At 46.3% G+C, this 26,226-nt stretch overlaps 1 protein-coding gene and 1 long non-coding RNA gene across 7 annotated transcripts in view; one reads left to right on the top strand and one right to left on the bottom strand.

Annotated features, from left to right (window-relative positions):
- Positions 1-7,001: 7,001 nt before the first annotated feature.
- LOC132590300 (uncharacterized) lies at positions 7,002-24,112 on the bottom strand. The gene is made up of 2 exons (XR_009556661.1): positions 23,965-24,112; positions 7,002-7,618 (listed from the first exon to the last, which is right to left on the bottom strand). It is a non-coding gene; the product is annotated as an uncharacterized LOC132590300 (long non-coding RNA).
- Positions 19,460-26,226, top strand: part of PPP2R5E (protein phosphatase 2 regulatory subunit B'epsilon) — a 144,170-nt gene continuing 137,403 nt past the window's right edge. For 3 of the 6 annotated variants that reach the window (XM_060263339.1, XM_060263335.1, XM_060263334.1), the window contains exon 1: positions 24,181-24,686. In XM_060263339.1, the coding sequence (XP_060119322.1) occupies positions 24,592-24,686 (95 nt within the window). In that variant the 5' untranslated portion in view covers positions 24,181-24,591. Of the gene's footprint in view, positions 19,480-24,180; positions 24,687-25,551; positions 25,614-26,226 lie in introns of those variants that run through there. The other 3 variants (XM_060263336.1, XM_060263337.1, XM_060263338.1) reach the window with 3 other exon arrangements.

Genomic DNA, 26,226 nt, shown 5'->3' with positions numbered 1-26,226 from the left:
AGGAAATTAGGCCATGCTGGTTTTCCTGCTCTAAAGAAGACTGTTGAACAGGCAGAAGGCCTTAGTCTTAAACCTTGCAAGGAATTTCTTGACTGTGAAATCTGCAAGCTGGTAAAGTCTACAAAAGCTCCTGTGCGTACTCCAAGTAAATTTACTAGTAAGAAACCTCTTGACCTAGTGTTCTTAGACCTGATAGGGCCCTTTAAGGAGTCAGTGGGCGGGGCCAAATATGTCTTAAGTATAGAAGATCACTATTCAAGGTATGGGTTTGTTTACCTGTTGAAAGCTAAAACTGAAACCTTTCAAAATATGCAGAATTGGCTAAGGTTTGTTAAGAGAAAAACTGGAAATGTGCCTGCATGCATTATTTCTGACCGAGGCTCTGAATTTGTTAATAAACGTTTTCAAAGTTTATTTGCAGAGCTTGGGATTGAGCACAGATTGACTGCTCCGTACAGACCTACCCATAATGCTTTTTGTGAGAGGAGAGGCCGTACATTGCAAGACATGTGCCAGTGTATGTTACGTGATGCAGATATGCCCTGGAGATTTTGGGCAGAGGCTATGTGCTGTGCCAACTACAACCTGAACAGAGTTTGGTGTTCATCTACTGGCAAAATACCAGCAAGCCTATGGCATGACAAGGTAACTAACTTGGCAAATTTGCATGTATTTGGAGTTACAGCTTTTGTTCATATTCCTCAACAGCTCAGACGTAAAGGCCAACTGAAGGCTAGACGTATGAGGTTTCTCGGGTATGAGAGAAACGGGAGCTGTTATCGTTTTGGCACGCTCGACAGTCGTGAGGTGGTGATTAGTGCTTCAGCCACGTTTCTGGAGAGATCAGAGGGCTGGGATCGTTGCACCCAATCGCCAGCGTTCTGTCCTGAGGATGACCAAGGAATCCGGTTACAAGTCAGCTCGATGCCTAGCAACCCAGAGGAGGGAGAGGCGGCTGAGTTAACCCCAAAAGAAGAGATGCCTGACGAGGAGGAGATGGAGGAGAAGCCTACTCGTGAGGAATCATCCGGGAGGAATGTGCCAACTGATGAGCCTGCATTGAGGAGATCTACACGTGAAAGAAGAGTTCCTGAGAGATTTAGTCCTGTAATGTCTGCTATACATGAGCCTGAGAAATATACTGACATTTTCTCTTTGTCCAAGGAAGAGCAGTGTAACTGGAGGGCTGCTATGGACGATGAACTTTCTTCCCTGAAACGTTTAAATGTTTATGTTGAGACTGATACTGTACCTGCTGGTGTAAAGCCCATAGGCAGTAGATGGGTATACAAGGTGAAAACAGACCAGTCTGGGGGAAAAAAGTATAAGGCGAGGCTTGTAGCACAAGGTTGCAGACAGACTAATGAGACTTATGACGAAGTGTTTGCTCCAACGTTAAAGAGCAGTTCACTTCTGACTGCGTTAACTGTGGCAGCCAGAGAAAAACTCCATTTTACCCATTTGGATGTCTGTGTGGCATACCTAAATGCTAATTTGGAGCACCAAATTTATTTAAAGAGACCAGAAGGTATTCCTGGTACTGGAAAGGGATACTGGTTGCTTAATAAGAGCTTGTATAGTCTAAAGCAAAGTGGTCATCAATGGTCAAAATGCCTAGTGGGTACACTTAAACAGCTAGGGTTTACCCAGAGCATTGCTGATCCATGTGTGTTTACCAAGGGAAGTGGTGAAACAAGATGTATTGTTCTTACTTTTGTGGATGACTTGGGGATTCTAACCAAGACAAAGAAACAAACAGATGATATTGTTTCAGCCTTAAGTAAGAAGTTTAAACTGAAAAATCTTGGTACTGTACAGACCTATGTGGGTGTAGATATTGCAAAAACTACACAAGGTTTTAAACTGTCACAAAAACCTAAGATCATAGATTTGTTGGACAAGTACAAGATGACTGATTGCAAAACTGTTTCAACCCCTATGGTGACTGGCTTTGTAAATGATGTTACAGATAGCCCACCATGTAATGTTGAAATGTACAGGTCGTTAATTGGTAGTCTGAGCTATATCAGTAATTGGACACGGCCAGACATATCAGTAGCCTGTAATCTGTTGGCAAGAGCTACCCAGAACCCTAAGCAGAATCACTGGATTGCTGCTAAGCGAGTGTTGAGATATTTAAAGAACACTGCTGACTGGTGTCTTTATATCGAACCTAGGGGGGAGCTAGCACTGAAAGTCTATACAGATGCAAGTTTTGCAAGTGACTGTGAAACCAGAAAGTCAACAACAGGTCTTTCCATATATTTGGGAGAGGTATTAGTATGCTGGAAGACACAAAAGCAGCGTGTGGTTGCCTTGTCCACCACAGAAGCAGAGTTCTGCGCCCTTTCTACTGCTTGTACTGAGGTAGAATGGTTTAGACAGCTACTAAAGGATCTGCATATAGAGGCAGAGAAGCCTGTTGAAGTTCTGGAAGACAATCAAGCTGTGATTGAGATTGCAAAAGCAGAAGGAGTAAAGACAAGGAATAGATACACTGACATAAGGTACCAAAATGTCAGATCATGTATCATGGAAGGGTTGATAAACATAAGGTATTGTGATACTGGCCACAATACAGCAGATATGTTTACCAAACCCCAGACTATGGAAAAACATAATGAGCACTGTAAAAGGCTCGGATTGAGAAACGAACAGAACTATTAAGAGGAGAATGTTGGGACTCAGTCCTAAAATGGCTGACTGACTCCATCTTAGTAATAGTAATGTTGTTTCTGCAATGTCATGCTGAGTCATGCTGCATCATGATCCAGCTGTTACCTGTTACTGAGGTAAGGTGGGATGACCTCACCTGTAATTAGGCTTTGTGCTGACTCACAGAGCTGATGCAACCCTGATGATTGGTACGTGTACTTAGGGAAGCTCAGTGAGCCTGCTCAGTCTGCCTGTAAGGATTGTGGGTACTGTGCGGCCCACTGTCTGGGTGGCAGCAGACACTGCTGGTGTTGGATCCTAGGCTACTGTGCTTGGATCGTGCTGTGTATACTTACTGCTGTATACTGTTATCTACTGAAGTGTGTACTGATTACTGTGTATGACCTTGGCCTGGCAACGACTCTGAATATTGGATACTTTCCTGGTAAATATATCTACCATTGAATACAGCTGTTTCTCTTGTCTATTAATTCCTGTGTTTTGCCTGTCCCTCTCCTTCAGCTCTTCTGCTGCGTGCAAAATACTCTAACATAAGCTCCAGGATTGGCTACATCAGGGGGGCGTGGCCTACTACACAAAGGAATTCCTGCTACAAAAAAAGCCCTGGTTGTTGGGATTTCCCACTGGGAGGATCAGGACTCCCAGCTTCCTTCCCAAGTTCAGAGGCCTTGCCTTGGTGTCTCCCACTGCCCAGCGCCTGGGAGAGATTAATGCCTTGGGTGCCCTTGAAGGAATAGCTGCTTGCCAACTTCCAGCTTACCCTCTGGCTCCCCTCTTCAGATAGCGTATTTGAGATGGTGGAGGTCTATGTGGTATGGAGAACCACTCCCAGCATTAAAAAGTGATAATTTATTATTAATAAAATCTTTACAGGCATACTTTTAGCACAGCACCAGATTCAAGGAATACAAAATAAATTGGTAAAAATGCAAATCCTCTGTCCTTTTCTCTATACATGCCCTATTATAGCTGTTAAAATATAGGGCAGGCTCTTTAGCTTAGATGTTCTACTTCTCTACCAAGTGACCACTACCTTAGGATCATAAGAGTTGGAAGAGACCTCCAGGGTCATCTAGTCCAACCCCTTGCACAATGCAGGAAACTCACAAACACTTCCCCCTAAATTCACAGGATCTTCATTGCTGTCAGATGGCCACCTAACCTCTGTTTCAAAACCTCCAAGGAAGGAGAGCCCACCACCTCCCAATGAAGTCTGTTCCACAGAGGAACCGCTCTAACGCTCAGGAAGTTCTTGGTAATGTTGAGCCGGAAACTCTTTTAATTTCAACCCATTGGTTCTGGTCCTTGAAGCTCCCTTCAGCTCTCCAGGTGAGCACAAGGACTCTGCCTGCTCCAGAGAAGAGGTCTGTGTGTACTCCTGGTTGTAGCACTCAAGGAAAAAAGAGAGCCTTGCAAGGAGATTCTGTCATCTCTGGTACTCCACCCACTTGGCTCTGGTTAGCCTAGGTCAAAGAAATGTTTCCTCCATTCCCTTCCTGAAGATTATACCTGGAGCTATTCTAGCCTACAGTCCCCCAAACTCTGTTCCCTGCCTGGAGAAGAGGGGAAGCATGTCTATCTGTTTTGTCTAGACCCGTAAGCATTTGTATGAAGGTGGGCTGAGGTACAAAAGTGAACTGACTCCTCCTTCTGCTTAAAGAAAAAAAAAAGTTACAATACAAAGTAGAGGCTTTACTCCTTGCCAATCTCCCAGAAGAAAACTATTTTTGGCAATAACTGTATATCATTCTTAGGGTTCTGTCTGCTCCAGAATTCTGCAGTGTCCAATCCAATGCCTTTGGCACAATTATGAAAAAGTATCTCCCCTCCCATTTCCTCCCCCCGCCCCAACATGTGCTGACTGGGAGTATATTATCTTAGTGGAGGTTTGCATTAGTTGTCATGGCAAGCAGCCACTAACCGACCCATCTTTCACATCACAAATGTGTCTAATTTTTTCTAGAAAGCCATTTAAAAATAGACACGACCACATCCTGTAGGAAATCATTAGATAATCTGCATGTCGTGTGAAACAGAACCAATCTTGAGTTCTAATCGAAGACAGAAAAAAACCCGAACACATTTCTTATTAATTCCACACCACCTTATCTTCCCCCTACTTATTATCATATGCTCCAAAATACTCCAACTTAGAACTTTATTATAACCCCTTGATCATTCTAGCTGCTCTTCTGCTAGACCTTTGATATTCAGAGCTCTAGATGGTATTTTAAGATGGGATACACCACAGCTGGCATTATGTAATAGCATAATACTTTATTTTCAATCACTTTTCTCAGATGCTCCCAACACTGAACTTGTTTTTTTTCACTGCTGCAGTGACTGAGCTGACCTTTTTCAGCAAGACTTCCACTAGGGGAGTTGGTGTGCTGTACTGCTTAGAATTCTAGATTGCAGAGATCCTGGAATTTCCCCCCTCTCTCTGTGAGTGTAAAGTGCCATCAAGTTGCAGATGACTTATAGAGACCCCCTAGGTTTTTCCAGCCAAGTGATTAAGCAGAGGTGGTTTACTACTGACTTTACTGCTGCAAAACCTTCTTTTCTGGTCTCCCTTCCAAATACCAACCCTGCTTAGCTTCTATGATTGGGCTATATTGTACCATCCCACATCCTGGAATTACAACATACAAGCCTTAAAAACCTCACCTTGAATAGGTTCTCTGAGCAGTTATTGTGAGCACTGTGGCTCCAAGCCACACCAAAGAGACCCTTGCTTGACAGGGGAAACTTGCCTCTGGACCACTTGCATTCTTCTTTAATGTATCAACAGCTCATCAGTGTTGTCTATAGCTTTGCTTTAGGGGGAAGCAGGTAACAGAATACTTGCCCCCCTCCTAACTTAACCTGTTCAGCTTGGTTTAAACTCTTCCCTGGTTGATTTGTTTTACACTGCAAAAAAAAAAATGAGCTTAATGATCATTAAATGCCAATATTCTTAATGAAGCAGACACCAATTCAAAGATGATGTGACTAATTCTTGCTCACCGAACAGACTGAATATGACAACCCTTAAAAAAAAGAGAGATAAAGTGATGGTAGAAGCAGCTATTTTTCTGTTCAAGGGCACATCATGTAAGAACTACAAATGGTGGATCCTAGTACTTTTGAGAATCAGAACAAATGTTGTTCTTTCAAGACACAAGCAATTATTTAAATTATTATCAATACAGAACATTTATGAATCATTCAGCTTTGGTATATTCAACAAATGATCGCTATTTCTCGTATTTGCTAAAAATATCAGCTAAAGCTTAGCTAAAAAACACCAAGGAGTATGGAATCCTTCTCCAGTATCTGCCCTGTTTAGAAGGGACAGGCAAGACACAATCAGGTTTCAAGAGCATATGAATTAGGAACAAAATCAAGCAGTGCCTCTCTGTGGGACGTGATCGCTCCTGTGCCACACAGCACAAGCTCAAGCAGAGGAAAGTGAAGGGAGGGCCTTAATTCTTCAGGCCACCCAGCATGCTAACAGCAAGGTTAGAAATAAATATCAGGATTGCATAAGGGCCAAATTCCTACATCTAAATATTGAACGTACAACCAACACCACTGAATGTTTGTAAAGAGCTACAGCTTGTTTATTGAGTTTGGCAGAACTTTGAATCACTGTGAATAATTTAGTAGTTACGAACCATAACAGAACAGTGGGGATGGCTTGGATCTGCAAGCGGAATTCTGATCACAGAATGGGGCTTTCCTGCCTCTGTTGCAACTACCTATCTATCACGGCAAAGTCTCTTCTGTGGACCAGGGGATTCCGCGGGATGTGGCAAGGGGAGCTACAAGTGGATAGGAGGAATAATAAAAGGTGAGGTATAAATATTTTAATAAATAAACTTTTGCTCAGTGGAGTGGTAAGACGGGGGTAGAATCCACCACAGTGTACTCATGATCTATTTTTATATAGAAGCCTCAATAGGCCAGACTAGTCTGATCTCGCCAGATTTTGGAAACTAAGCGGGACTGGACAAGGTTAGTATCCAGAGACTGCTAAGAAAGACTACGGCTCCCATGAAGAGGATGGCAATGGAAAACTACTTCCGCTGATCTCTTGCCTTTAAAACCCTACCTGGTGAGAGGCCACCATCAGTCAGTTGTATTATTATACTTTACCCACCTTGTCCAATATTACAAGTAATCCAGAAGAGCCTTATTTTTTTTTCAAGATTAAAAGCTACTTGTGCTATGTTAATAGTTGGTCAGCAACTAAAGGCCCAAAGTTCTTAGTGCTACTGTCCCATTCGACAAAACTGGGTATTCTGAAGACCTTACCGGAATGAAAAAATGAACGAGGCATCTCAAAAAGGAAAGATCTGCATTTATTGGCTTGACTTGTCTGATACCAATGGCAGGTATTTTCTTCTACCTCCCCAACCTCTGCTGTAAGAAGGATCAGGTCCTTTTAAATGGCACTAATGGCAGTTGTATCCATTGTTATGCTTACAAAGCTTTTCCATTTCTTAAAATAATTCTCTTCAACAGCATTCACTGTAATAGATGTCAAGAATCCTTAGAACAGCCATCTTGAATTACGTTGTCTTTGCCCTGCAAAGCAATACAGGCTACATATCAGGATGCTGGTCTTCATGAAGTGCAGATACGGAGCTACAAGTCTCCCTGGAATGAAGGTAGTCAAATGGCTGGGAAACTGTGCTTTCGGCCTGCTCCTTCCATCTCACTCTCTCCTTCTGCAGCTTTCCAGGTCAGCCAAGATTCAGTCAGAAGGTACCATGAATGTCCAAAAGGAAGAAGTCAAGCTGCCAGCATGATTCCTGTGACTGAGTGCTGTAGCCACGCTTGGAAGTCTCAGTTCATCCTCAATGACTGCAGATAGGAGGACCAGTTTTCTGCACTTTCAATGGCAACGAGATTACTTTTCACAGTGTTTTTACCAAGCTGGCTGCAAAACCAGGACTTGCTACAAAAAGACACAAAGTGCTGTTATGATAAAAATGCAATAATTCATTGTCTGATAGTTAAAATAATGTGTAGGTAAAAACTGTCAGCTCATGAATATCCTCTTTTAAAGATTATAGGTTACTGAACAAATAATGTTTCTTTTGTTTGTGCTTTTAATTCCAGAGTCGCACATTAGATGGTTCTTTAATATTCAAGTTATTAAGGGATTTTAGAATTAATTCCAACACTGCAGTTGCTTACATGAAGATAAGTCCATAGCCCTAGAGTTGGGCATTAAACAGAGTGCTTGGTTCATAATGCCGATGAACAAGAATGGTGCTTGACATTTTTCGCTGTAAGCACAACGGATGTTGCACCAAGGACAAAGACAACATTTTTAAACACAGAAGGAGACTGGTTCTGCTATTTACTGAAGGTACCGTTTCAGACCCTGATACAAGACCTTTCACAAGCTCAACCATATGCTTCTCAAGCATGCCTTTGCTGATATTCAGCATTAAAAAAAGACACTCATACCTACCAAATACTCTACATGGCACGCACATTCTTCCCTGCAGGGAGGACAAGGACAAGAGTAGATAAGCCATATGTGACAGTTGTTAGTCACATTGCATAATTCATGATTACAAGGTGCTTAGTTGTTTTAGCATGGACTGAAGGAGAACCTGCACAGAGCAAAGCAAAATACAGCACTGGACTAAATTTGAAAAGCCACAAACTATACTGGGTGGATGTGCCTACATGGCACCAGACACTATGGAAGGAGCAGTTGCTCAGATTATGTAGAATTCAGCATTTGGATGGCAAATCTTTGCCTCCTCATCTGGAAAAAAATAGCTGCAGTTCCATAAGCTGTCATTTAAGAGAGAGGAAGCAAAAGATGGTGAAACAGAAGAAGAGAGGCTAATATGAGAAAGGTTATGGCAGAATCTCATGCTAGCATTATATTTTTCTTTTTTAAAATTGTTGACTTTTGTTTCTTGTTGCAAGCTGGTATAAAAGGCAGATTCTGAAACTGAATCAGTATATTCAGATGTAAGTAAAAAAAACCCATTTTTTTTTGCCTAGGACTGCTGCATACAATAATGTTCTAACCAGTAACTGTGAATGTATATTTTGAATGAAGAATACTGGAGAGTCAGGCAGTGTGGCATAGTTGTTAGCCTGTTGAACTCTGCCACTCACTGGGTGACCTTGGGCTAGTCACTTTCTCTCAGCCTACCTCATAGGATTGTTGAGAGAGCAGAACTGAGGGTTGGAGAATCACATATGCTCTCTAAGTTACTTTGAGAAATGACAGGACAAAAGCAAAATATATTTTAGATTAGATTCAATGATTTAGTTAAAATATCTATTTGCATGCTTTTATTTATTTATATCCCACTGCATTATCATTTTCACTGCTGACTTCAAGCTTTGGGAACTTTAGAAAACTTACTAGATTTTCATCTTTGCTTTGGCAGAAACTAGATTAGGTAGTCACCAGCTAGTGTATACTCTTGCATTAAAAGGCGCTGCAATTCTGTATCAGTCAAATTATTCAAACTGCACTACACATTTGGGAATCCCGAGACTTGTATACATTACACAAAAAATAAGCAAATGCCAACAAAACATCTTAAAGATTAAAGGATTTATACCTACAAAAAAAGGAGAAAGGTGACAGGGGGAAGGTTATACCAAATTAAGCCGGTTGCATCATGTCTGTTATTCTGAATAATTTATTTTGGGTTTGCTAACCATGGGAAGGGGGATAGAATTACAACTCAGCCCACACCCAAAACACTGAAAATTGAATTCAACCACACCTTTGGCTTCTGAAGCTTCCAAAGGAATTGCCCATGGCCACAGAAGCAGCTCTCTCAACCATAATGGTTAGGAATTTACTTTATTATCTCCTTCTCTAAAGAAAACTTCCTCAGAAAGCCAGTTCTATTTTTTAATTTTACTTCATTTATACCCTGCCCTTCTCCCCAAGGGGACCCAAAGCAGCTCACATTGCTCCCCTCCATGGTATCCACACAACAACTCTGTGAGGTAGGTTAGTTGGAGTGTGTGTGACTGAATGGCCAAAGGTCCCCCAGCAAGGTTCTATGGCAGAATGGGGTTTTGGCTATGAGTCTCACAGATCCTACACCGCATTGGCTTTTGTGTGTGTCCAATACCACACAATGGGTTCAATTCCGATGCCAATTCCCACCAGAAGAAGAGAGATTTACTTAACCCCCCCTCCCCACCCTGCAGGTTCCTGACTCACTCCTCATGCTGTTCCTGAAGATCCCATTCTGCAGAAGTAGCATTTGGGGGAAATCAGAGGGCAAGTGGAGAAATATAGTTCCATTTCACTAATGGAAGTGCATTCCTTTGTGGAAATTGTTTTTGGGGATCCAACCGACTGTGCTTCTGCTGAGCCCTGGCTTATGCTTATATCTGCTTGTTCTACGCCCCCCCCCATTTGTACAAACTCTCTCTCCTTCCAATGCAAACATGCAATACAATCCTGTCAGCATTCCCTGTGTGATTATCTGCAGCCTACACATTGAGACTTAACAGTTTATAAACCTGTTCTCAGCTAGCAAAGGAGGCAAAATTATCTGCATTCTTCCTAGTATTCCTCAAGCCACAGTGTGTTGGGAGGGGGCACAGTTAGAAAGAAGAGCCATAGCTCAGTGGTAGAGCACATACTTTGCATGCAAAAAATTCCAAATTTAGTCTTTGGCACCTCTAGTTGAGAGTATCTTGGAGAAGGTGTTGGCCAAGTCATTAAGCCTAAGAATTTGGAGAGCTGCTACTAGTATTATGTATAGACAATGGACTCACTCAGAAGAAAAACAGGTTACTCACCTGTAATTGATGATCTTCGAGTGGTCATCTGTGCAGTCACACACATGGGTTTTCCTATCAGGACGAACCCTACCTCGGAGATTTTAAATAGCTAGCCTAGGCGTTATTTTTGGCGCGCACTCCCTCCCGCTCTGGGGAGCAGGCATCCACTGCGCATGCCTGTAGCGCGAGGGAGGCGCCCAACCCACTCAGTTTCTTTCCCCGCCGCTGACATAATAGGAGCGCGGATATATAAGACAAGTAGCCAGCAGCGGGGACGGCTGGGCGGGCGTGTGTGACTGCACAGATGACCACTCGAAGATCATCAATTACAGGTGAGTAACCTGTTTATCTTCTTCGTGGTCTCTGTGCAGTCCCACACATGGGTGACTGATAAGCTGATCTGCAAGGCGGTGGGTGCTGGCACTAGAGTTGGAGGAAAAAATAGTGCAAAGGTTAGTGCAACATAGGCAGCACATTATAGGCTATAAGGTAAGTAACTACTCACCAAGCCCGGACCAGCTTCTTAGTCAAAGATGGAGCGAAGAACTGCCTGTCCAAAGGATGCATCCCGCCTAGCACGAACGTCCAAAGCGTAGTGCGTGGCGAAGGTCGAGGAGGAAGACCAAGCGGCAGCAGCGCAAATGTCCTCCATGGATACACCCCTGGCAAGGGCAGATGACGTTGACAAAGCTCTTGTAGAATGAGCTCTTATGGCAGATGGAACTGGTTGCTTCGCGAGCTTGTAGCACAGCTCTATAGCAGCAACCAACCACTTTGATAGTCTCTGCGTAGATATCTTTTTTCCCTTATGACGGCGGCCGTAGGCCACGAAAAGTCTGGAGTCTGTGCGGAACGATGCAGTTCGATCTATATAGTAGGCGAGTGCTCTTCTCACGTCTAGACAGTGTAGAGCTTCTTGGCCCTTATCCGTAGGCCGTTGGAAAAAGGCAGGTAAGGTAGTGGTTCTATGCAGATGGAATGCGGAGACCACCTTCGGTAAGAAAGCGGGATCTGGCCGTAACACCACCTTATCATGGTGAAACATGGTGTAAGGCGAGTCCGCTCTGAACGCGCAGAGATCACTTGCTCTTTTAGCAGAGGTGAGTGCAACTAAAAGAGCCGTTTTCCATGAGAGGAGGTGAAGTGGTATCGTAGCCATAGGTTCAAAAGGTGGTTTTACTAGTTGGCTAAGCACTAGTGACAAACTCCAGGTAGGATACATTTGCCGTAGTGGTGGGTGCAAATGTAAGATTCCCTTTAAGAAGGATTTCGCAGCAGGGTGTGAGAAGACAGTTCGACCCTGTACATGCGGGTGAAAAGCTGAGATTGCTGCCAGGTGCACCTTCAGAGAGGAGTACGTAAGGCCCTTTTCTGACAAATGCAGTGTATATGCTAAGATTTGAGGCATGGAAGCCGAGGAGGGTCTGAAATTATGCTTGGTAGCGTAGATGGAAAACCTTTTCCATTTCATGGAATATGACTTCCTTGTTGACGGTTTCCTTGCATTAAGGAGAACGTGTCTTACTCCTTCAGGAAAGTCTGAGAACATATCCTCCAGGCCGTCAGGCGAAGTCTGTTCGGGTCGTGGTGCAGAACCCTGCCGTTCTGTTGGGACAGGAGGTTGTGTGCCAGAGGGAAGTGATGGTAAGTGCTTTCTGACAGGAGGAGAAGGGTTGTGAACCATGGCTGACGTGGCCACCATGGCGTCACGAGAATGCAATCTGTGTTGTCCAGTTGAATTTTCTGTATGCACCGTGTTATTAACGGAAAGGGAGGGAAGAGGAAGTGTAGTGGACCGGTCCACGTCTGTATGAAGGCATCCCCTGCAGACTGTTGTGAGGGCGGACCTCTCATAAAAAAGATCGCACACTGTGCATTGTCTGGTGCAGCAAACGCATCTATTGACGGAGTTCCGAATTTCCGGAATACTGGCAGAAGGTATGACCGGTGGAGTGACCACTCGTGGTCGTTGATGGAATATCTGCTCAGTCTGTCCGCTTGAACATTCTGTATGCCAGGAAGATGTACCGCAGTGAGGTGAATCTGATGGGCAATACTCCAATGCCACAGGTGCATTGCTCTTTTGCAAAGGCGGGTGGATGCTGTCCCTCCTTGCCTGTTTATATAAAAAACCGTCGCCACATTGTCTGAGGCGATCTGTACGTGTAGGCCTTGAAGAGATGGAAGGAACGATTTTAACGCTCTGTGAACAGCTAGAAGCTCTAAGCAATTGATGTGGAGCGACTGTTCGTACGGTGTCCATTGCCCCTGGACCGTGAGTACGTCGAGATGAGCTCCCCAGCCCCATCTCGAGGCGTCTGTTGTAACCACTGCTGATGGACTTGGCCGTAAAAAGGGCATTCCCGCAAGCAGGTGAGCTCGAACTGTCCACCATTCGAGCGAAGGGAGGATGTGGCTCGGAACAGTGAGGACCGTTCCTTGAGATTGGTGTTGGGGTCGAAACGCGCGGACGAACCAGATTTGTAGGGTTCGCATGCGTAGTCTTGCGTGTGTCAGAACTGCCGTTGTGGCTGCCATAAGTCCTAACATGCGCTGAATGTTGAAGGCCGCTTGTTTGGGTTGTTGCATTATTTGTGTGGCCAGCGTCTGAATGGAGGATATCCTGTCCACAGGAAGATACGCCTTGTGGTCCGTGGTGCACAAACGAGCCCCAATAAACTGAATGTCTTGAGTTGGGGTAAGGTGTGACTTTTGATGATTGACCTGGAGGCCCAGGTTTGCTAGGAGCGCAAGTGTGATGGAAATGTCCTTCATCAACTGTGTCCTTGAAGCTCCCACAAGGAGCCAATCGTCTATGTATGGGTAGGTTGCAACGCCGCGTTGCCTGAGGTACGCTGCAATAACCGCCATACATTTTGTGAATGTCCGTGGTGCCGTGGAAAGTCCGAAGGGCAGAGCTCGGAACTGGTAGTGGTTGTTGCCAACGGCGAAACGCAGAAACTTCCTGTGGCATTGGTGTATTGTCAGGTGGAAGTATGCGTCCTGTAAATCTACCAGTGCCATCCAGGAGTTTCTGGGGATTAATGGCAGAATCGATTGTAAGGTGATCATTCTGAATTTTCTGTGGCGGATGAATTTGTTTAGGGCTCTTAGATCCAGAATCGGGCGCTGTCCCCCATCCCTTTTCGGGACTAGAAAATACCTGGAATAAAAACCTGTCCGATGATACTGGACTGGGACAGGCTCTATAGCCGCTTTGGCTGTTAAGGTGTCTATTTCTTCCTGAAGGGAAGGTGATGGGGGAGTGGAAACAAAATGATGTCTTTTTGGTGGTGCTTGGAACTCTATGGAGTAGCCCCTCAAAATAATGTTCAGAACCCATTTGTCTGTGGTTATTTGTTGCCAATTGTCGAGAAATGGAAGAAGCCTGGAGACGTGCTGAAGTGGTAGAGGTAGAAAGTCAAAGAGACTGCTTCGATGAAGATGCAGCCTTTTTAGGTGGTTGTGGTCTCTGCTGTCTCTGGTTAAAGGATTGCTTTGGAGGAGGAGCTTTACGTTTCCAGTATTCAGATTGTCGAGGGGATCTGGAACGTTTGAAGGGGGTTGGTTTCCATGATCTGGGCTTATAGCTCTGTTGTTGTTGCTGCTGTTGGGCTACCCCCAATCTTTTCGCTCGTTTGCGGCTGTCATCCACGGTGGACAGTATATCGTCCGTTGTGGCATTAAAGAGACCTTGGCCATCGAAGGGAAGGTCTTCTATCTTGAATTTTAGATCAGGCTGCAACGAAGAGGATCGAAGCCAAGCATGTCGTCTTAGGGCAATGGAGGCGGCCATCGCCTTGGAAGTGCACCCCACAGAGTGACGGATGGTGTTTATCTGTTGCTTTGAAATCCTGTTGAGCTCCTGAAGTAGCTTGCAGGCTTGTTTCTGGGAGGGCTCAGGCAGGGCAGAGACTAGCGTATTCAGTTGGGAGGAGATATTGTGGGAATACGCGGCGAAGTATGCTAGGTAATTGTTGATCTTGGCAGTTGCCGTCGAGATTGAATACATTTTCCTTCCAAGAGTATCTAACTTCCTGCCTTCCTTCTCAGGGGGTACCGGGTGGCGGGTCTGTTTGGTTTTAGAAGATGAATGCACTATCAGAGAATTCGGTGCTGGATGGCTAAATAAAAATTTCGAATCCGGTGCTTGGATCCTATAAAGGGATTCGATTCGTTTTGAAGTCGGGGGAATGGAGGCTGGGTTGTCCCAAGCTTCTTTGATGGCTTCTAGGTGTACCGGCAGCATCGGCAGAAAGGAACCAGCAGGTAAATCTGAGTGCACCAGGTCGTGTACCACGTCTGTCACCTTGGGTGCATCCGAAGTAAGAGTTACGTTAAGTGCAGAGGCCATATTGGCAATCAAGTCCAGGTATGTCTTTGCCCCTTCGGAAGGTGACAAATCCGCGGGCTTGGCGATATCTGAAGCAGGGGACCCAGGGGACATGGACTGTATCGAATCCGATGATTGAGCTTCGGATTCAGCATCAGAGTCAGGTTCGGGTTCAGGTAGGTCCGGTCTGGTTGGAGTCGTGCTTTTGGGTTCCACTGGAATCGCACCCCTAGGTTTAGAAGTCGAAGTGGAAGGAGTCGGAGACGGCTGTCTCGGTGGTTGCTTGCTCCGTTGGACAGGAGTCGCTTCCTTGGATGGGTTCATGTGATAATCGGTTCGGTACCGAGAATGATGGTATCCGCAGCATGCATGGGATTCGATGGAAGGAGACCTTGAAGCATAATGGCGTCGCCTCGGGGACATGGATGGGGACCGAGATCTCGGGTTGTAGCGATGGCGGTCCCTCCCTCTACTAGGGGATCTCTCCGGGAAACGCGCATGATGGTACCTATATCTCTCCATGCTGGGAGACCTGGCTGGGAGCCGATGCGCATCGAAGTACCCGTAAGCATCATGTTTGTACTGGATGGGATTCGACATATCGCGGAACGATCTAGGATTGATGTGGTGTCGAGTCCACTGTTGCGGGTCTCGAATCGGCTCCAGCGCAGGGTCTAGCATGGATCCATGCGGGGAAGGGGATCGGGACGGAATGGGAATAACTTCTTCCGTCTGCTGGTGCGGCGACTCCGTAGCCGGGGTGGTCACTTCCTGGGTGTCGGATCCGGGAGTGGAAGGCTCGCATTGCGTCTCAGGCTCATTCTGTTGTTCGGAGGATTTTCTCGAGTCCTTCGGAATCTTCGGGTCCTTCGGGTTGAAGATAAGAATATGAAGAAATAGCGAAGGATGAAAGAAGAGGAAACTTGAGGAAAACGAAGGCTAGATATCTGAGGTAAGTGAGGAGCGCAACGAGGTAGGACTATCCCGGGCGGCGGTTGGAAAGAAACTGAGTGGGTTGGGCGCCTCCCTCGCGCTACAGGCATGCGCAGTGGATGCCTGCTCCCCAGAGCGGGAGGGAGTGCGCGCCAAAAATAACGCCTAGGCTAGCTATTTAAAATCTCCGAGGTAGGGTTCGTCCTGATAGGAAAACCCATGTGTGGGACTGCACAGAGACCACGAAGAAGATACCTGCTTTACACATTGATTCACATAGTTCAAAGCCATGATCAGAACAGAGTACCAGAAGATAATACTACTTTGATAATGGTAGTCTCAATGACAGACTAAACTTTGTTTCTTTGCTGTCTATATCACAGAGAGGTGAGGTAAATGGTGACCAGTGTTCCTTCTAAGCTGAGTTAGTGTGAGCTAGCTCACAGATTTTTAGCCTCCAGCTCACACATTTTTGTCTTAGCTCAGGAAGCATAATCCCAGAGCACTTATGCAGTAGCTCACAACTTTAATGCCAGTAGCCAGGGATTGTTTTGTAGAAAAATAGGTGGTGGAGCTCATCCAGGGATTGTTATGCAGCTGCACCTACTATTCAATGGACAAGGTAGGTAGGTGGAAAGGAGGAGGGGGGCATCAGAAAGGTTCAGGAGCTGTGCTCCTGCTGAATTCAAGGCCTGCCAGTAGCTTCCAACTTTAATGCCAGTAGCTTACAAAGTAGAATTTTTGCTCACAAGACTCTGCAGCTTAGAGGGAACATTGGTGGTGACTAGAGACAGCCTTTCTTTTAGGCAAACATTTTTTTTAGTTGTTGTAGATTTTCCAGGCTGTGTGGCTGAAAGAATTTTTTTTAATCCTGGCATTTAACTAATGGGATTTATCTTTTAAATATTTTGTGGCCTGGTTGCTCAGAGTGTACTTTATGCTGTCGTTATGTTATGTTTTGATGGCAGTGGCCTGGTTTTCTAATGTTTGGGTTTTTATGCCAATTTCCTGGTTTGGAGCCTGTATTCCCCCCCCCCCCCCCAAGTTGCCTTTTAATGGGTGTGTTTTATTAACTAAAATTTTTAGTAACCAACCTCAAGAAGACCTCTGTAGATGTAGCATATAATATTTTAAGCTAATAGCCAGGTGCCTGGGATTTTTTCAGCCCTGTACAAGAAGGTTTAATAGCATCCCATCTGAGAGAATGTCAAATCCTCCAGAGGGAGGGAATTCAGGTTCAGTGGATGGAAAAAAAAATAGTTCCGCTTTGGCTTTTGTCAGGTGATAATAATAGAGCAGCTTGATTACTGGATCCCAGTTCTACTCCCTGAATATATACTGGCGAAAGCATTCCAAATAAGCCGTTCCCCCCCATAATAAAATCCTAAAGGAACGTTTATGCGGTTGGGGGAGGGGACACAGAACTTTGAAGCCTGAGGGTTCCAGTACAGTCGGGGGCAACAGTTACACAAAACGGCAGAGGTTCTGAAGGAAGCTTTGTTCAGCTGAGGAGAAAAGCAAGAACAAAGGGAAGAAAAATGAGTGGAGAGTAAGTGGTGGGAAGGGATGAAGAATAAGAAAGTAAGTGAGCCTAAGGCCCAGTTCAGATATCACACAACACCAATGTTTAATTCCACTAAATATGGTTAGTGAGACTGTCTGAATATCAACCCCAACCAACTTCAGCTTTGTAGGGCATATGATGGCAGACAGCTTAGTCAGTCAGTGCATAACTAACTGGTCGAGGCAAACTGGAATTTGAATTATTGTGCGAGTTGAATCCTGGTTTCACAAACTAACCATAGTTACAATCATCCATGGGGCTACACAGTTCCCTCTCACAGAGGCATTTATTACCTCCTGGATCAAGTCAACCCACCCAGCCCGGCATGATATGATTAGCCAAGGAGAGCAAGGGTCAACACTAGAGGCGGCCAGTCGCACACATCAAAGCGCCTTGTCCACTTCATCAGGCCTCACCAACTGATACAACTCGGGCCAGGCAGCACTCCAGTAACATCCTGAGATAGAGCCATTCTGACTATAGTGTCTGCAAACTGCTTTGCCAAGGAATCAAAGCAGGCCTTTATGTTTTCTGGGTCAACATTCTCTGGGGTTTGAGATAAAAGCCCCTTCCCAACCCAGAAAGGCTCTGCCAGATGGCTTTGTGCAGATGCAATTGTGGCAGAAATGTGAGCATGCTTTGCTGAAATCACTGCTAAAGAGCAGGTACGTTCATTCCCATTCAGTTTTTCTCCACCTTTGCTCTAAACATCTCAACCAGTTAGTTATGCACTGACTTCGACTAAGCTGTCTACCATCATATGCCCTTCAAAGCTGAAGTTGGTTGGGGTCGATATTCAGACAGTCTCACGAACCATCTGCTATTTCATCATCCAAAGCTCCTCAGTAAACCAAGGGGCATTCCAGACTCCATGGAAGGAGAGAGGGTGCTCAGGGGCAATCACATCCACAGCCTGGATCATTCGCATATTCCACAGGTTAACCAGGCTATAGCAATAGCATCAACAGTTCCAAGGTTGTCATGGTGGCCATGAAGTCCTGAACCGCTCCTGTTAGGGCAGCCTGACCTTGAACATTTAAGTCCCCAAGGACAATGAAACTCAGGGACACTGAACCCAAGTCCAAAATTGCATCTGTCAGTTGAAGCAGGGAGATGTTCAGTCCCCAGCATCAGGTACACACATTCAAAGCTGGGACCCTGGGCGACAAGGCATCTGGTGAGTGCCCAATAGTCCACAATCACCCCCCTCTTCTCCAGGCTCATGCTGCTCAAAAGAGATGGGGGGGGGCACCTGTGCCGCCCCCAGACTTCTAAGGTGTTCCAAGAGATAGGCAGCTCTGATCTACTAAGACCAAACAATATAAAAACGCTGTTGGTCAATATGCAAGAAAATTAGAATTCGTGGTGGTGGGGGAAGAAAGATTCTCATAGGATCTTTTCAAACATTAATAATGAATATTTAACGATAAAGCTCACTAAAGATTGTATGCTGTGTCAACTATTGATTAGAAATTTCAATGTACTCATGCAATGCAACATGATGGATAAAATGAGCTGAGGGGAATATTTAGCCATAGCAGATACCTTTGAATTCTGTGCTTTGATTTTTCTCTGTGACATAAAAGATATGTCACAAAAGATGTCACAAACAGGAGATGTGGGCTCTAGCATGGCAAAAGCAAACTGATCCTAAGGTGCTTGGATTAGTGGGCACTCAAATATTAATTTCTTATTTCTTTTTTGTTCTTTATATTTAAAAAAGAACTACATGCCTCTATATCTTTAAATACCTTTATAACTATGAAGTATTTCTCTGGGTGCTGTATTTTCAGGCATGTAGGAAGGTACAGAATACTGTAGGTATATTCTTGGCAGAATTTTAAAAGTATTGCACTTTTTAAAATTAAATAACTTCTTTAGCAGGTGAATATGCATTTGTCAGTTGTAATGGAACTTTCTTTGTACTGCTGCCTGAGCAGCAAAAGCAGTTTGTTTGGGTTTTTAAAAAAATATATTCTACAAAATATTTAAATCAAGCATAAAATGGTAATAGCCAGTGTGCTTCTGCCTGAAAAACAGCATGGTTTTCTGACAGACAAATAATCAAACTGAAACCAACCTTCTGAATTTTTAATATAGAAAAACAAGAATTCATGGGAAATGTCCAAGAAAGAAAAGGAAAATCAACCTGTAAGAAAAGAAAATCCAGAGACAGATACTTGGTTGATAGACAAAGTACAACGTAAGTTTCACATTGCTGAGCTCAATTGTAATTTGGAATAACCACTTCTTGGTTCATTACACAGGTAGACTTGCCACAGCATAAAGACAGAATAACCTTACCATTTTTTACTCTCTTAATTGCAATCGTTGCAAGATGGTTAACAGTGTAATTCTAAGAATAGGTTCCCAGAAATAAGCCCTACCGAATAGACCTGAATAGGATTCTGCATATACCTGCTTAGGATGGCACTGTATGAATGCTAAGTCAACTAATTCTCTGCATTCCTGATTATTGTTTAAACATAATTTGACATTCTTTAGATTACTGGTTGGTTGAGGATACCAGGCATGCAGCTTCAGAGCTAAACTAGGCACCTGGATATACATGTATTTATATGACCTGTACCTGTTGTGAGTTCTATGGAACTAATTCAGGAACAGTTTCAGTTTATTTCAATTTATATCCCGCCCTTCCCACCGAAGTGGCTCAGGGAGGCTTACAACACATAAGAACTAACATAGGTCTTGGATTTAAAATACAACAAATTATACCGTTAAAACAGTAAAATGGTAAAACATATAAAACAAGCGATCTATCAGAATACTACACTGCAATCTTCTATAGAGTTTCCATGCAGGAAAAGAGCATTTACACAGTTGATCTCCTACGCAGGCTTTTAAATTGCACGTCCATCCTGGGGGGAGGGGAGCCACAGGGTAACTTAAACTGCAGAAAGCAAACACAAGGATTGGGATCACTGCTTCCAAGCCAAGGGTTTCCAGCCTTGCTAGGGAGATGCAAGAGGCAGGTATGCATGCAGCCGCCACAGGATGCCAACTTCTGTCGAATCAGAGTATCACTCTGACAGAGCCGTCGTCTCTACCGAATGGCTGATGACTAAGTTATGCCATCAGGTTGTCTAAAGTTTTCCCCGCTGCTTTCCCCTTACAATCTCCCTGGCTGCTTCACCTGCACCTAAAGGTCCCCCATACACGCATCACATGGAAGTTGCAACCCAAATTAACTTTAATTCAAAATCCCCCAACATACAGTGCAATACAGCAAGATCTACAGAATAAACACAGGTATAAGAGTGACAAGATTGTTTGTCTAAATGCATTTAAGCAACTGGTTTTTGCTTGTTACAATTTTGTGTTGAACCTAATCCAATTTCTCCAGTCCTCCAACTGCTAGATCAGGGGTGTCGAACTCATTTGTTATGAGGGCTGTATCTGATACAAATAAGGCCTTGTTGGGCCCGGCCAAGTCAGATTGGGCTAGGCCATTTTGGGCCAGGCCATGTGTTTACCTATTTATGATTAGGGAGCAGAGATATAACTTTATAAAGGACACAAACACAAATATATTTTAAAAACAGCAAAACCCTTAAAACATGCTTAAAACGCTGGCACTTTTTGGTCTTAAAGGTGCTTTCTTTGTATTTCTCCCATGGGATCCAGGGAACTGGGCAAAGGAAGCTCCGGGTCATTTCTTCCTTCCCCAGGATGGGGAGGAGCCTCAGCCAATAGAAGGAAGAGAGACTTGGCTCTGTAGCTCCTGTGTGATTGAGCAAGCCTTGCAAAACAAGCTGTTATGCAGAGAGAAACAAGAGAAAGGGAGAAGGAAGCAGATGACAGCCTGCTCAAGGGCCTGATAGGAGCCTTCCAACTGCTCAAGGGCCTGATAGGAGCCTGATTTAGCACCTGGGCCCCATGTTTGACACCCCTGTGCTAGATCCTCTCAATGCATGTCTCACACAAATAGGAACAAACTGGATGTCTCAGAAACCAGGGTACAATCTTCCAGAATAAAGCCCTGAAAAAACAATATAATTCCAATAATAACACCAGTCATTTAATTTTTCTGCCTCATCAATTAATTTCTCAAATACATAATTTAAATTACCTTATACAAAAGAGGATAAATGGCCAGGAAATCATATCCAGTAGCACACCAAACAGACTTTCTCTCTGCTGCTAGCCTCTCCTGCACTAAACCCAGAAGTTCCTTGGCGTTTGCATACCTGCCTGTACATGTACAAAGTGGGAGATTGAAATCTTTTAGAAAAAGATTTAAGCCACTGAGGAGTGCCCTACCAGGCTGGGCAGAAAAGTGTCTTAAGTCAGTGGTCTCCAACATTCTTGTTACAGTGACCCACAAGTCAAACGTTACTTGGTATGGGCACCAATACTTCCTCTAAGCTGCGGAGTCCTGTGAGCAAAAATTCTACCTCATGAGCTACTGGCATTAAAGTTGGGAGTGAGAGATTTGGCTACTGCATAAATTAGTTTGCTCTGGGGCCATTGTCCTGATGTGTGAGCCGGAGGCGAAGAAACTGTGAGCTAGCTCACACTAACTCAGTTTAGAAGGAACACTGATGCGCACCCACATGAAAAACCAACCATTTACAAATAATTAAAACTGCAGAAGCCGTAACCCACAAACACACTCATGTATATATATATGCAAAGCCGCAAAGGTCACAAAGCCAGTGAAAGTAGGTCCCAGGAGGGAGGGAGGGAGAGAGACTTTATATTTCCAGATAAGTATCCATTAGTCTGTAGCAAGCAAATAAAGCAAGAGTTCAGTTGCACCATAGAAACTAATAATATTTACTCAAGCATAAAACTGTAAATCAAAACTGAATTCATTAGGTGCAAAGATGTCTTTATTTAATAGGTAAACTATGCAGACAACACAAGCAAACATGGCTGCCCCTATCACATTTCATTTTGGTCCAAGTCTGTGGCCAAGTTCTCACCCACATGAGTCTGGGTGGTACTACTTCAGGCAAATACTATAAGCTTTCACTGAGAGCCTTAGAACCAAGGAATCTATGATGGAACTACCATCTTGCCATAAAACTGCCTGAACCAATCCTTCTCCCTCTCTCAGCTTAATCTACTTTATTGGGCTGCTGGGAGAATAAAATCGAGAGACCCTTCCTTCTGTACACGGCAAGATTAAAAAAAGAAGTAACAAATAGAGAAGTACATAAACTCTCTTACAATGTAAATCTTAACATGCATCTGATGAAGAGAGCTGTGTTTCTCAAAAACTGATGCCACAATAAAATTTGTTAGTTTTAAAGGTACTACCGGTCTCTTTCCTAACATGTAAACTGCGTCTCTTAAAACAAACCACAGATTAAAGCCAACATCCATCCGCCCCAGCAACCCTTGGATCACCTGAGATTCTCAACTTTAGAAAATCAATCCTGTTGAGAAGAAAGGCTTGGCTCTTCTTCACCCCTGAAATCTCCTAGCTCAGAGGTGGCCAAACTTGCTTAATGTAAGAGCTGCAAAGAATAAACATCAGATGTTGGAAAGCTGCAAGACATGAAAGTCAGATGCTTGAGAGCCACAAGACAAGGAAGGAAGGAAGGAAGGAAAATAGATTGGGAGGGAGGCGAGGGAGAGCCAGAAATAAAACAACTTTAAATGCCTGCTCCAAGTCAATGGCTGGCTTGGAGGAATGATTTAAAGAGACAAATGCCTTCTCCAAGCTGCCCGACCAGGTAGTGGGGACTTCAAGAAGAAGAGTGTAGATTTATACCTTGCCCTTCTCTCTGAATCAGAAAGGCTTACAATCTCCTATATCAGGGGTGGCCAAAGTGTGGCTTGGGAGCCACATGTGGCTCTTTCACACATATTTTGTGGCTCTCAAAGCCCCCACTGCCCCACAAGTTGGCCAGCTTGGAGAAGGCATTTTTTTCTCCTTAAATCACTTCTCCAAGCCAAGTCAGCCAGCAGCTTGGAGATTCCATTTAAAGCTAACGTTGCTTTCTTTCCACCTCCCCCGTTTTCCTTCCTCCCTCTTATGGCTCTCAAACATCTGACGTTCATGTCTTGTGGCTCTCAAGCATCTGATGTTCATTCTAGATGGCTTACATTAAGCAAATTTGGCCACCCCTGTCCTATACCTTCTCTGTGAAGTGGGTGGGGCTGAGAGAGCTCTCCCAGCAGCTGCCCTTTCAAGGACAACCTCTGCCAGAGCTATGGCTGACCCAAGGCCATTTCCGCATCTGCAAGCGGAGGAGCGGGGAATCAAACCCGGTTCTCCCAGATAAGAGTCCGCACGCTGAACCACTGCACCAAACTGGCTCTCTTTCACAATATATGGGTAAGAGCCTCATGTGGCTCCCGAGCCACAGTTTGGCCACCCCTGTCTAAATATAAGCCACCTAACCCGACCCAGGTTTGTTGTCTGATGTGGACTTGGAATTGGATCTTAATAATTTTTAAAGCGCGGAGAGAGAGAGGAACTGTTCCTAAATTTACAGCGGAGAAGCGTCGCTATAAAGCTTCTTGCTGACACAAATGATCCTGTCCCTTGCAGCGATCTGCTCCGGGACTTGCCCATTAACACGGTCGGCAAGTTCCATTTTGAGACCTGGTGGAAACATTTCTGTGTAAGCTGAAGACACCTCCGAGGCCACGTCCAGAAGTTTACCATCCTTTCCATCAGCAGGCAGGCTACGGTGCTGTCCCGTGTCACACTTACTTTACTTGGGGAGTAAGAGCCGTACAACTCCAGTGGGGACTTCTTAAGAACGCCCGCGGAGAGGGAAGTCCGCACGTGGAGCAAAAACAAAACCGCCGCGGGTGCGCGCGCATCTCCCCCGCGTGCGACCCGAACCCGGGTTCGCCCCTCTCCGGCGCGCGCCCCCTTTAAGCCTCCAGCCCGCCCCGCCGCGGCCCGCCCCGCATCCGGCGAGCCGTCGCAGTTCATGCGCCGCTTCCTGTTGCCAGCCGCCCCTCTTCTCCTCCGCCTCCCCCCCAACCTCGCACGGCGAAGGCGGAGCGCCGCCGCTTCCTCCCCCCCCTCCCGAGCGGCGGAACCCACGGACGGCGCCGGTCACGTGTCCCGGAGGCCAGGCAGGGCTCGTCCGTCCCCCTTTCCCGGGCGGGGAAGGAAGGAAGGAAGGAAGAAAAAGCCGCGTCAACGTGCGAAATGGGGCCGGCGGCGGCGGCGTCGTTGCCGTGACGAGCCGCTCCGCCGCCCTCTCGCCTTCCGCGGCTGAGGGAAGCGCCTCTTCCGCCGCCCCCCTCAGCGAAGCCGGATTATTTGTTTTCTTCTTCTCCTCCTCCTCAACGACCCCAGGCCGGCCGGCGAGCCTTCCCTTTCGCCATGCCGTCGCCGTCCCTGAGGGGAGGCGAAGGCGCGGAAGCCGCGGGGAAAAGCGAGGCCGCCGCCGCTGCTGCCGCCGGCCGAGCCGCCACTTGGTAAGGATCCCGCCCCACCGGGGCTTCTCCCTCCCTTTTACCTGACGGCTTTTTTCCCCCCCACGAAACTGAGGCGAAGCGGCGACCTTGGCGTGGGGGGAGGGGGCGGCTGTGAGGGGAAAGGAGGCGATGACGGTTGGAGCAGGGGGGGGGGGCGAGAAGGCGAAGGAGAAGAAGGAACCCTCCCTGGCCAATCAGGAGGCGCGCTCCGTTCCGTTCGACGGCGGCTCCGTCCAGTGGGCGTGCGTGCGGCGCGCGGGGCTGCTGCTGGTGAAGGGTGGAAAGGGGTGGGGGGGGGGGGAGGAGGGAGGAAGAGTTGTCGGCGGAGCGAGGCAGGCAAAGCAGGTCCGGCTGCGCGAGGAGGGCCCGCGCGCGCGCCGAGGGAGCGACCGCGCACGCGCGCGGCGGCGGACTCTTCCCCCCTCCGCCTCCCGCCGCCCCGCTTCTTCTCAGTCAGTCAGAGCGAGGCCATGGCCGGAGCTTCAGGGTCTGACCGACAATAGGAAAGAAACGCCCGCGAAGGGGTGGAACGAGCGGGCGAAGAGGAAGGGCCTCCTCCTCAGCGGCACCCCCCGCCAGGCAGCTCGGCCCGCGCTCGCTCCCTCTTTTCCCCTCTCCGGGAATGTGAGAGGAGAAGCGGCGGCGGCGGCAGGAGGAGGAGGAGGCCTCTCGGGCGGTAAAAAGGGGAGCCGAAGGCCGAGCCAGCCGCGGATGGGACCGAGGAGCAGAACCCGCTCCTGACGCCGCCAACGCCGCCCTGCGCCGGGGGAGGCCGACGAGGCCTACAGGGTTGCTGCTGCTGCTCCTCCTGCGGCAGGGACCGCAGCGCGGCAAGGCGGAGGAGAACCGCCCGGCTCGCCGCTCCAAGCCGGGATCGCCTCCCGCCTTCCTTTTTTCTCTCTGGATTCTCTACCAGGAGGGGTCAAGGTAACTTCCCCGGCGGCCGGGGAGAGCTCGGTGGCTGGGATCCGGGCGGCTGGCTTTGCCCGGGGATTTAGCTTTCCCTGCCTTCCTTTCCTGGTGGACGGGGACGGTGGCATCGCAACCCCCCCCCCCCCGTTTATTTGAAGATCATTTCCTATAATATCCCCTCCCCCCATGGGATTGTTGGGCCCTTCCCCAAGACCAGCGTTCGCTCTAAGCTGCAGAGTCTTGTGAGCAAAAAAATTCTACTTTGTGAGCTACTGGCGTTCAAGTTGTAGGACATTGCATCAATTAGTGTGGTCTGGGGTCATCCTTCCTGAGCTAAGACAAAAAGGTGTGAGCTGGAGGCTAAAAATATCTGTGAAGTAGCTCACGCTAACTCAGCTTAGAGGGAACGCTGCCCAAGACCGGTGTTTTTTAGCACGCTTTTCCTTTCTCTCTACCCACCCCCAGGGCCTAAAAATATGTATATTTCGAATAATCTCTTCTTCAAAGTAGGGTTGGTTTAAAAAAAATAAAATAAAAATCTGGACAGCACTGCCCCTTTTAGAGAGGCGGGGTGTGTGTGTGGGGTAATCAGAAGCTTAAAGGGGCGGGGAAAGAGGCTGCCACAGCA

This window comes from Heteronotia binoei, chromosome 21 (genome assembly GCF_032191835.1).
Source record: "Heteronotia binoei isolate CCM8104 ecotype False Entrance Well chromosome 21, APGP_CSIRO_Hbin_v1, whole genome shotgun sequence".
Taxonomy (NCBI): Eukaryota; Metazoa; Chordata; class Lepidosauria; order Squamata; family Gekkonidae; genus Heteronotia; species Heteronotia binoei.
This window is presented reverse-complemented; position numbering and strand designations above follow the sequence as displayed.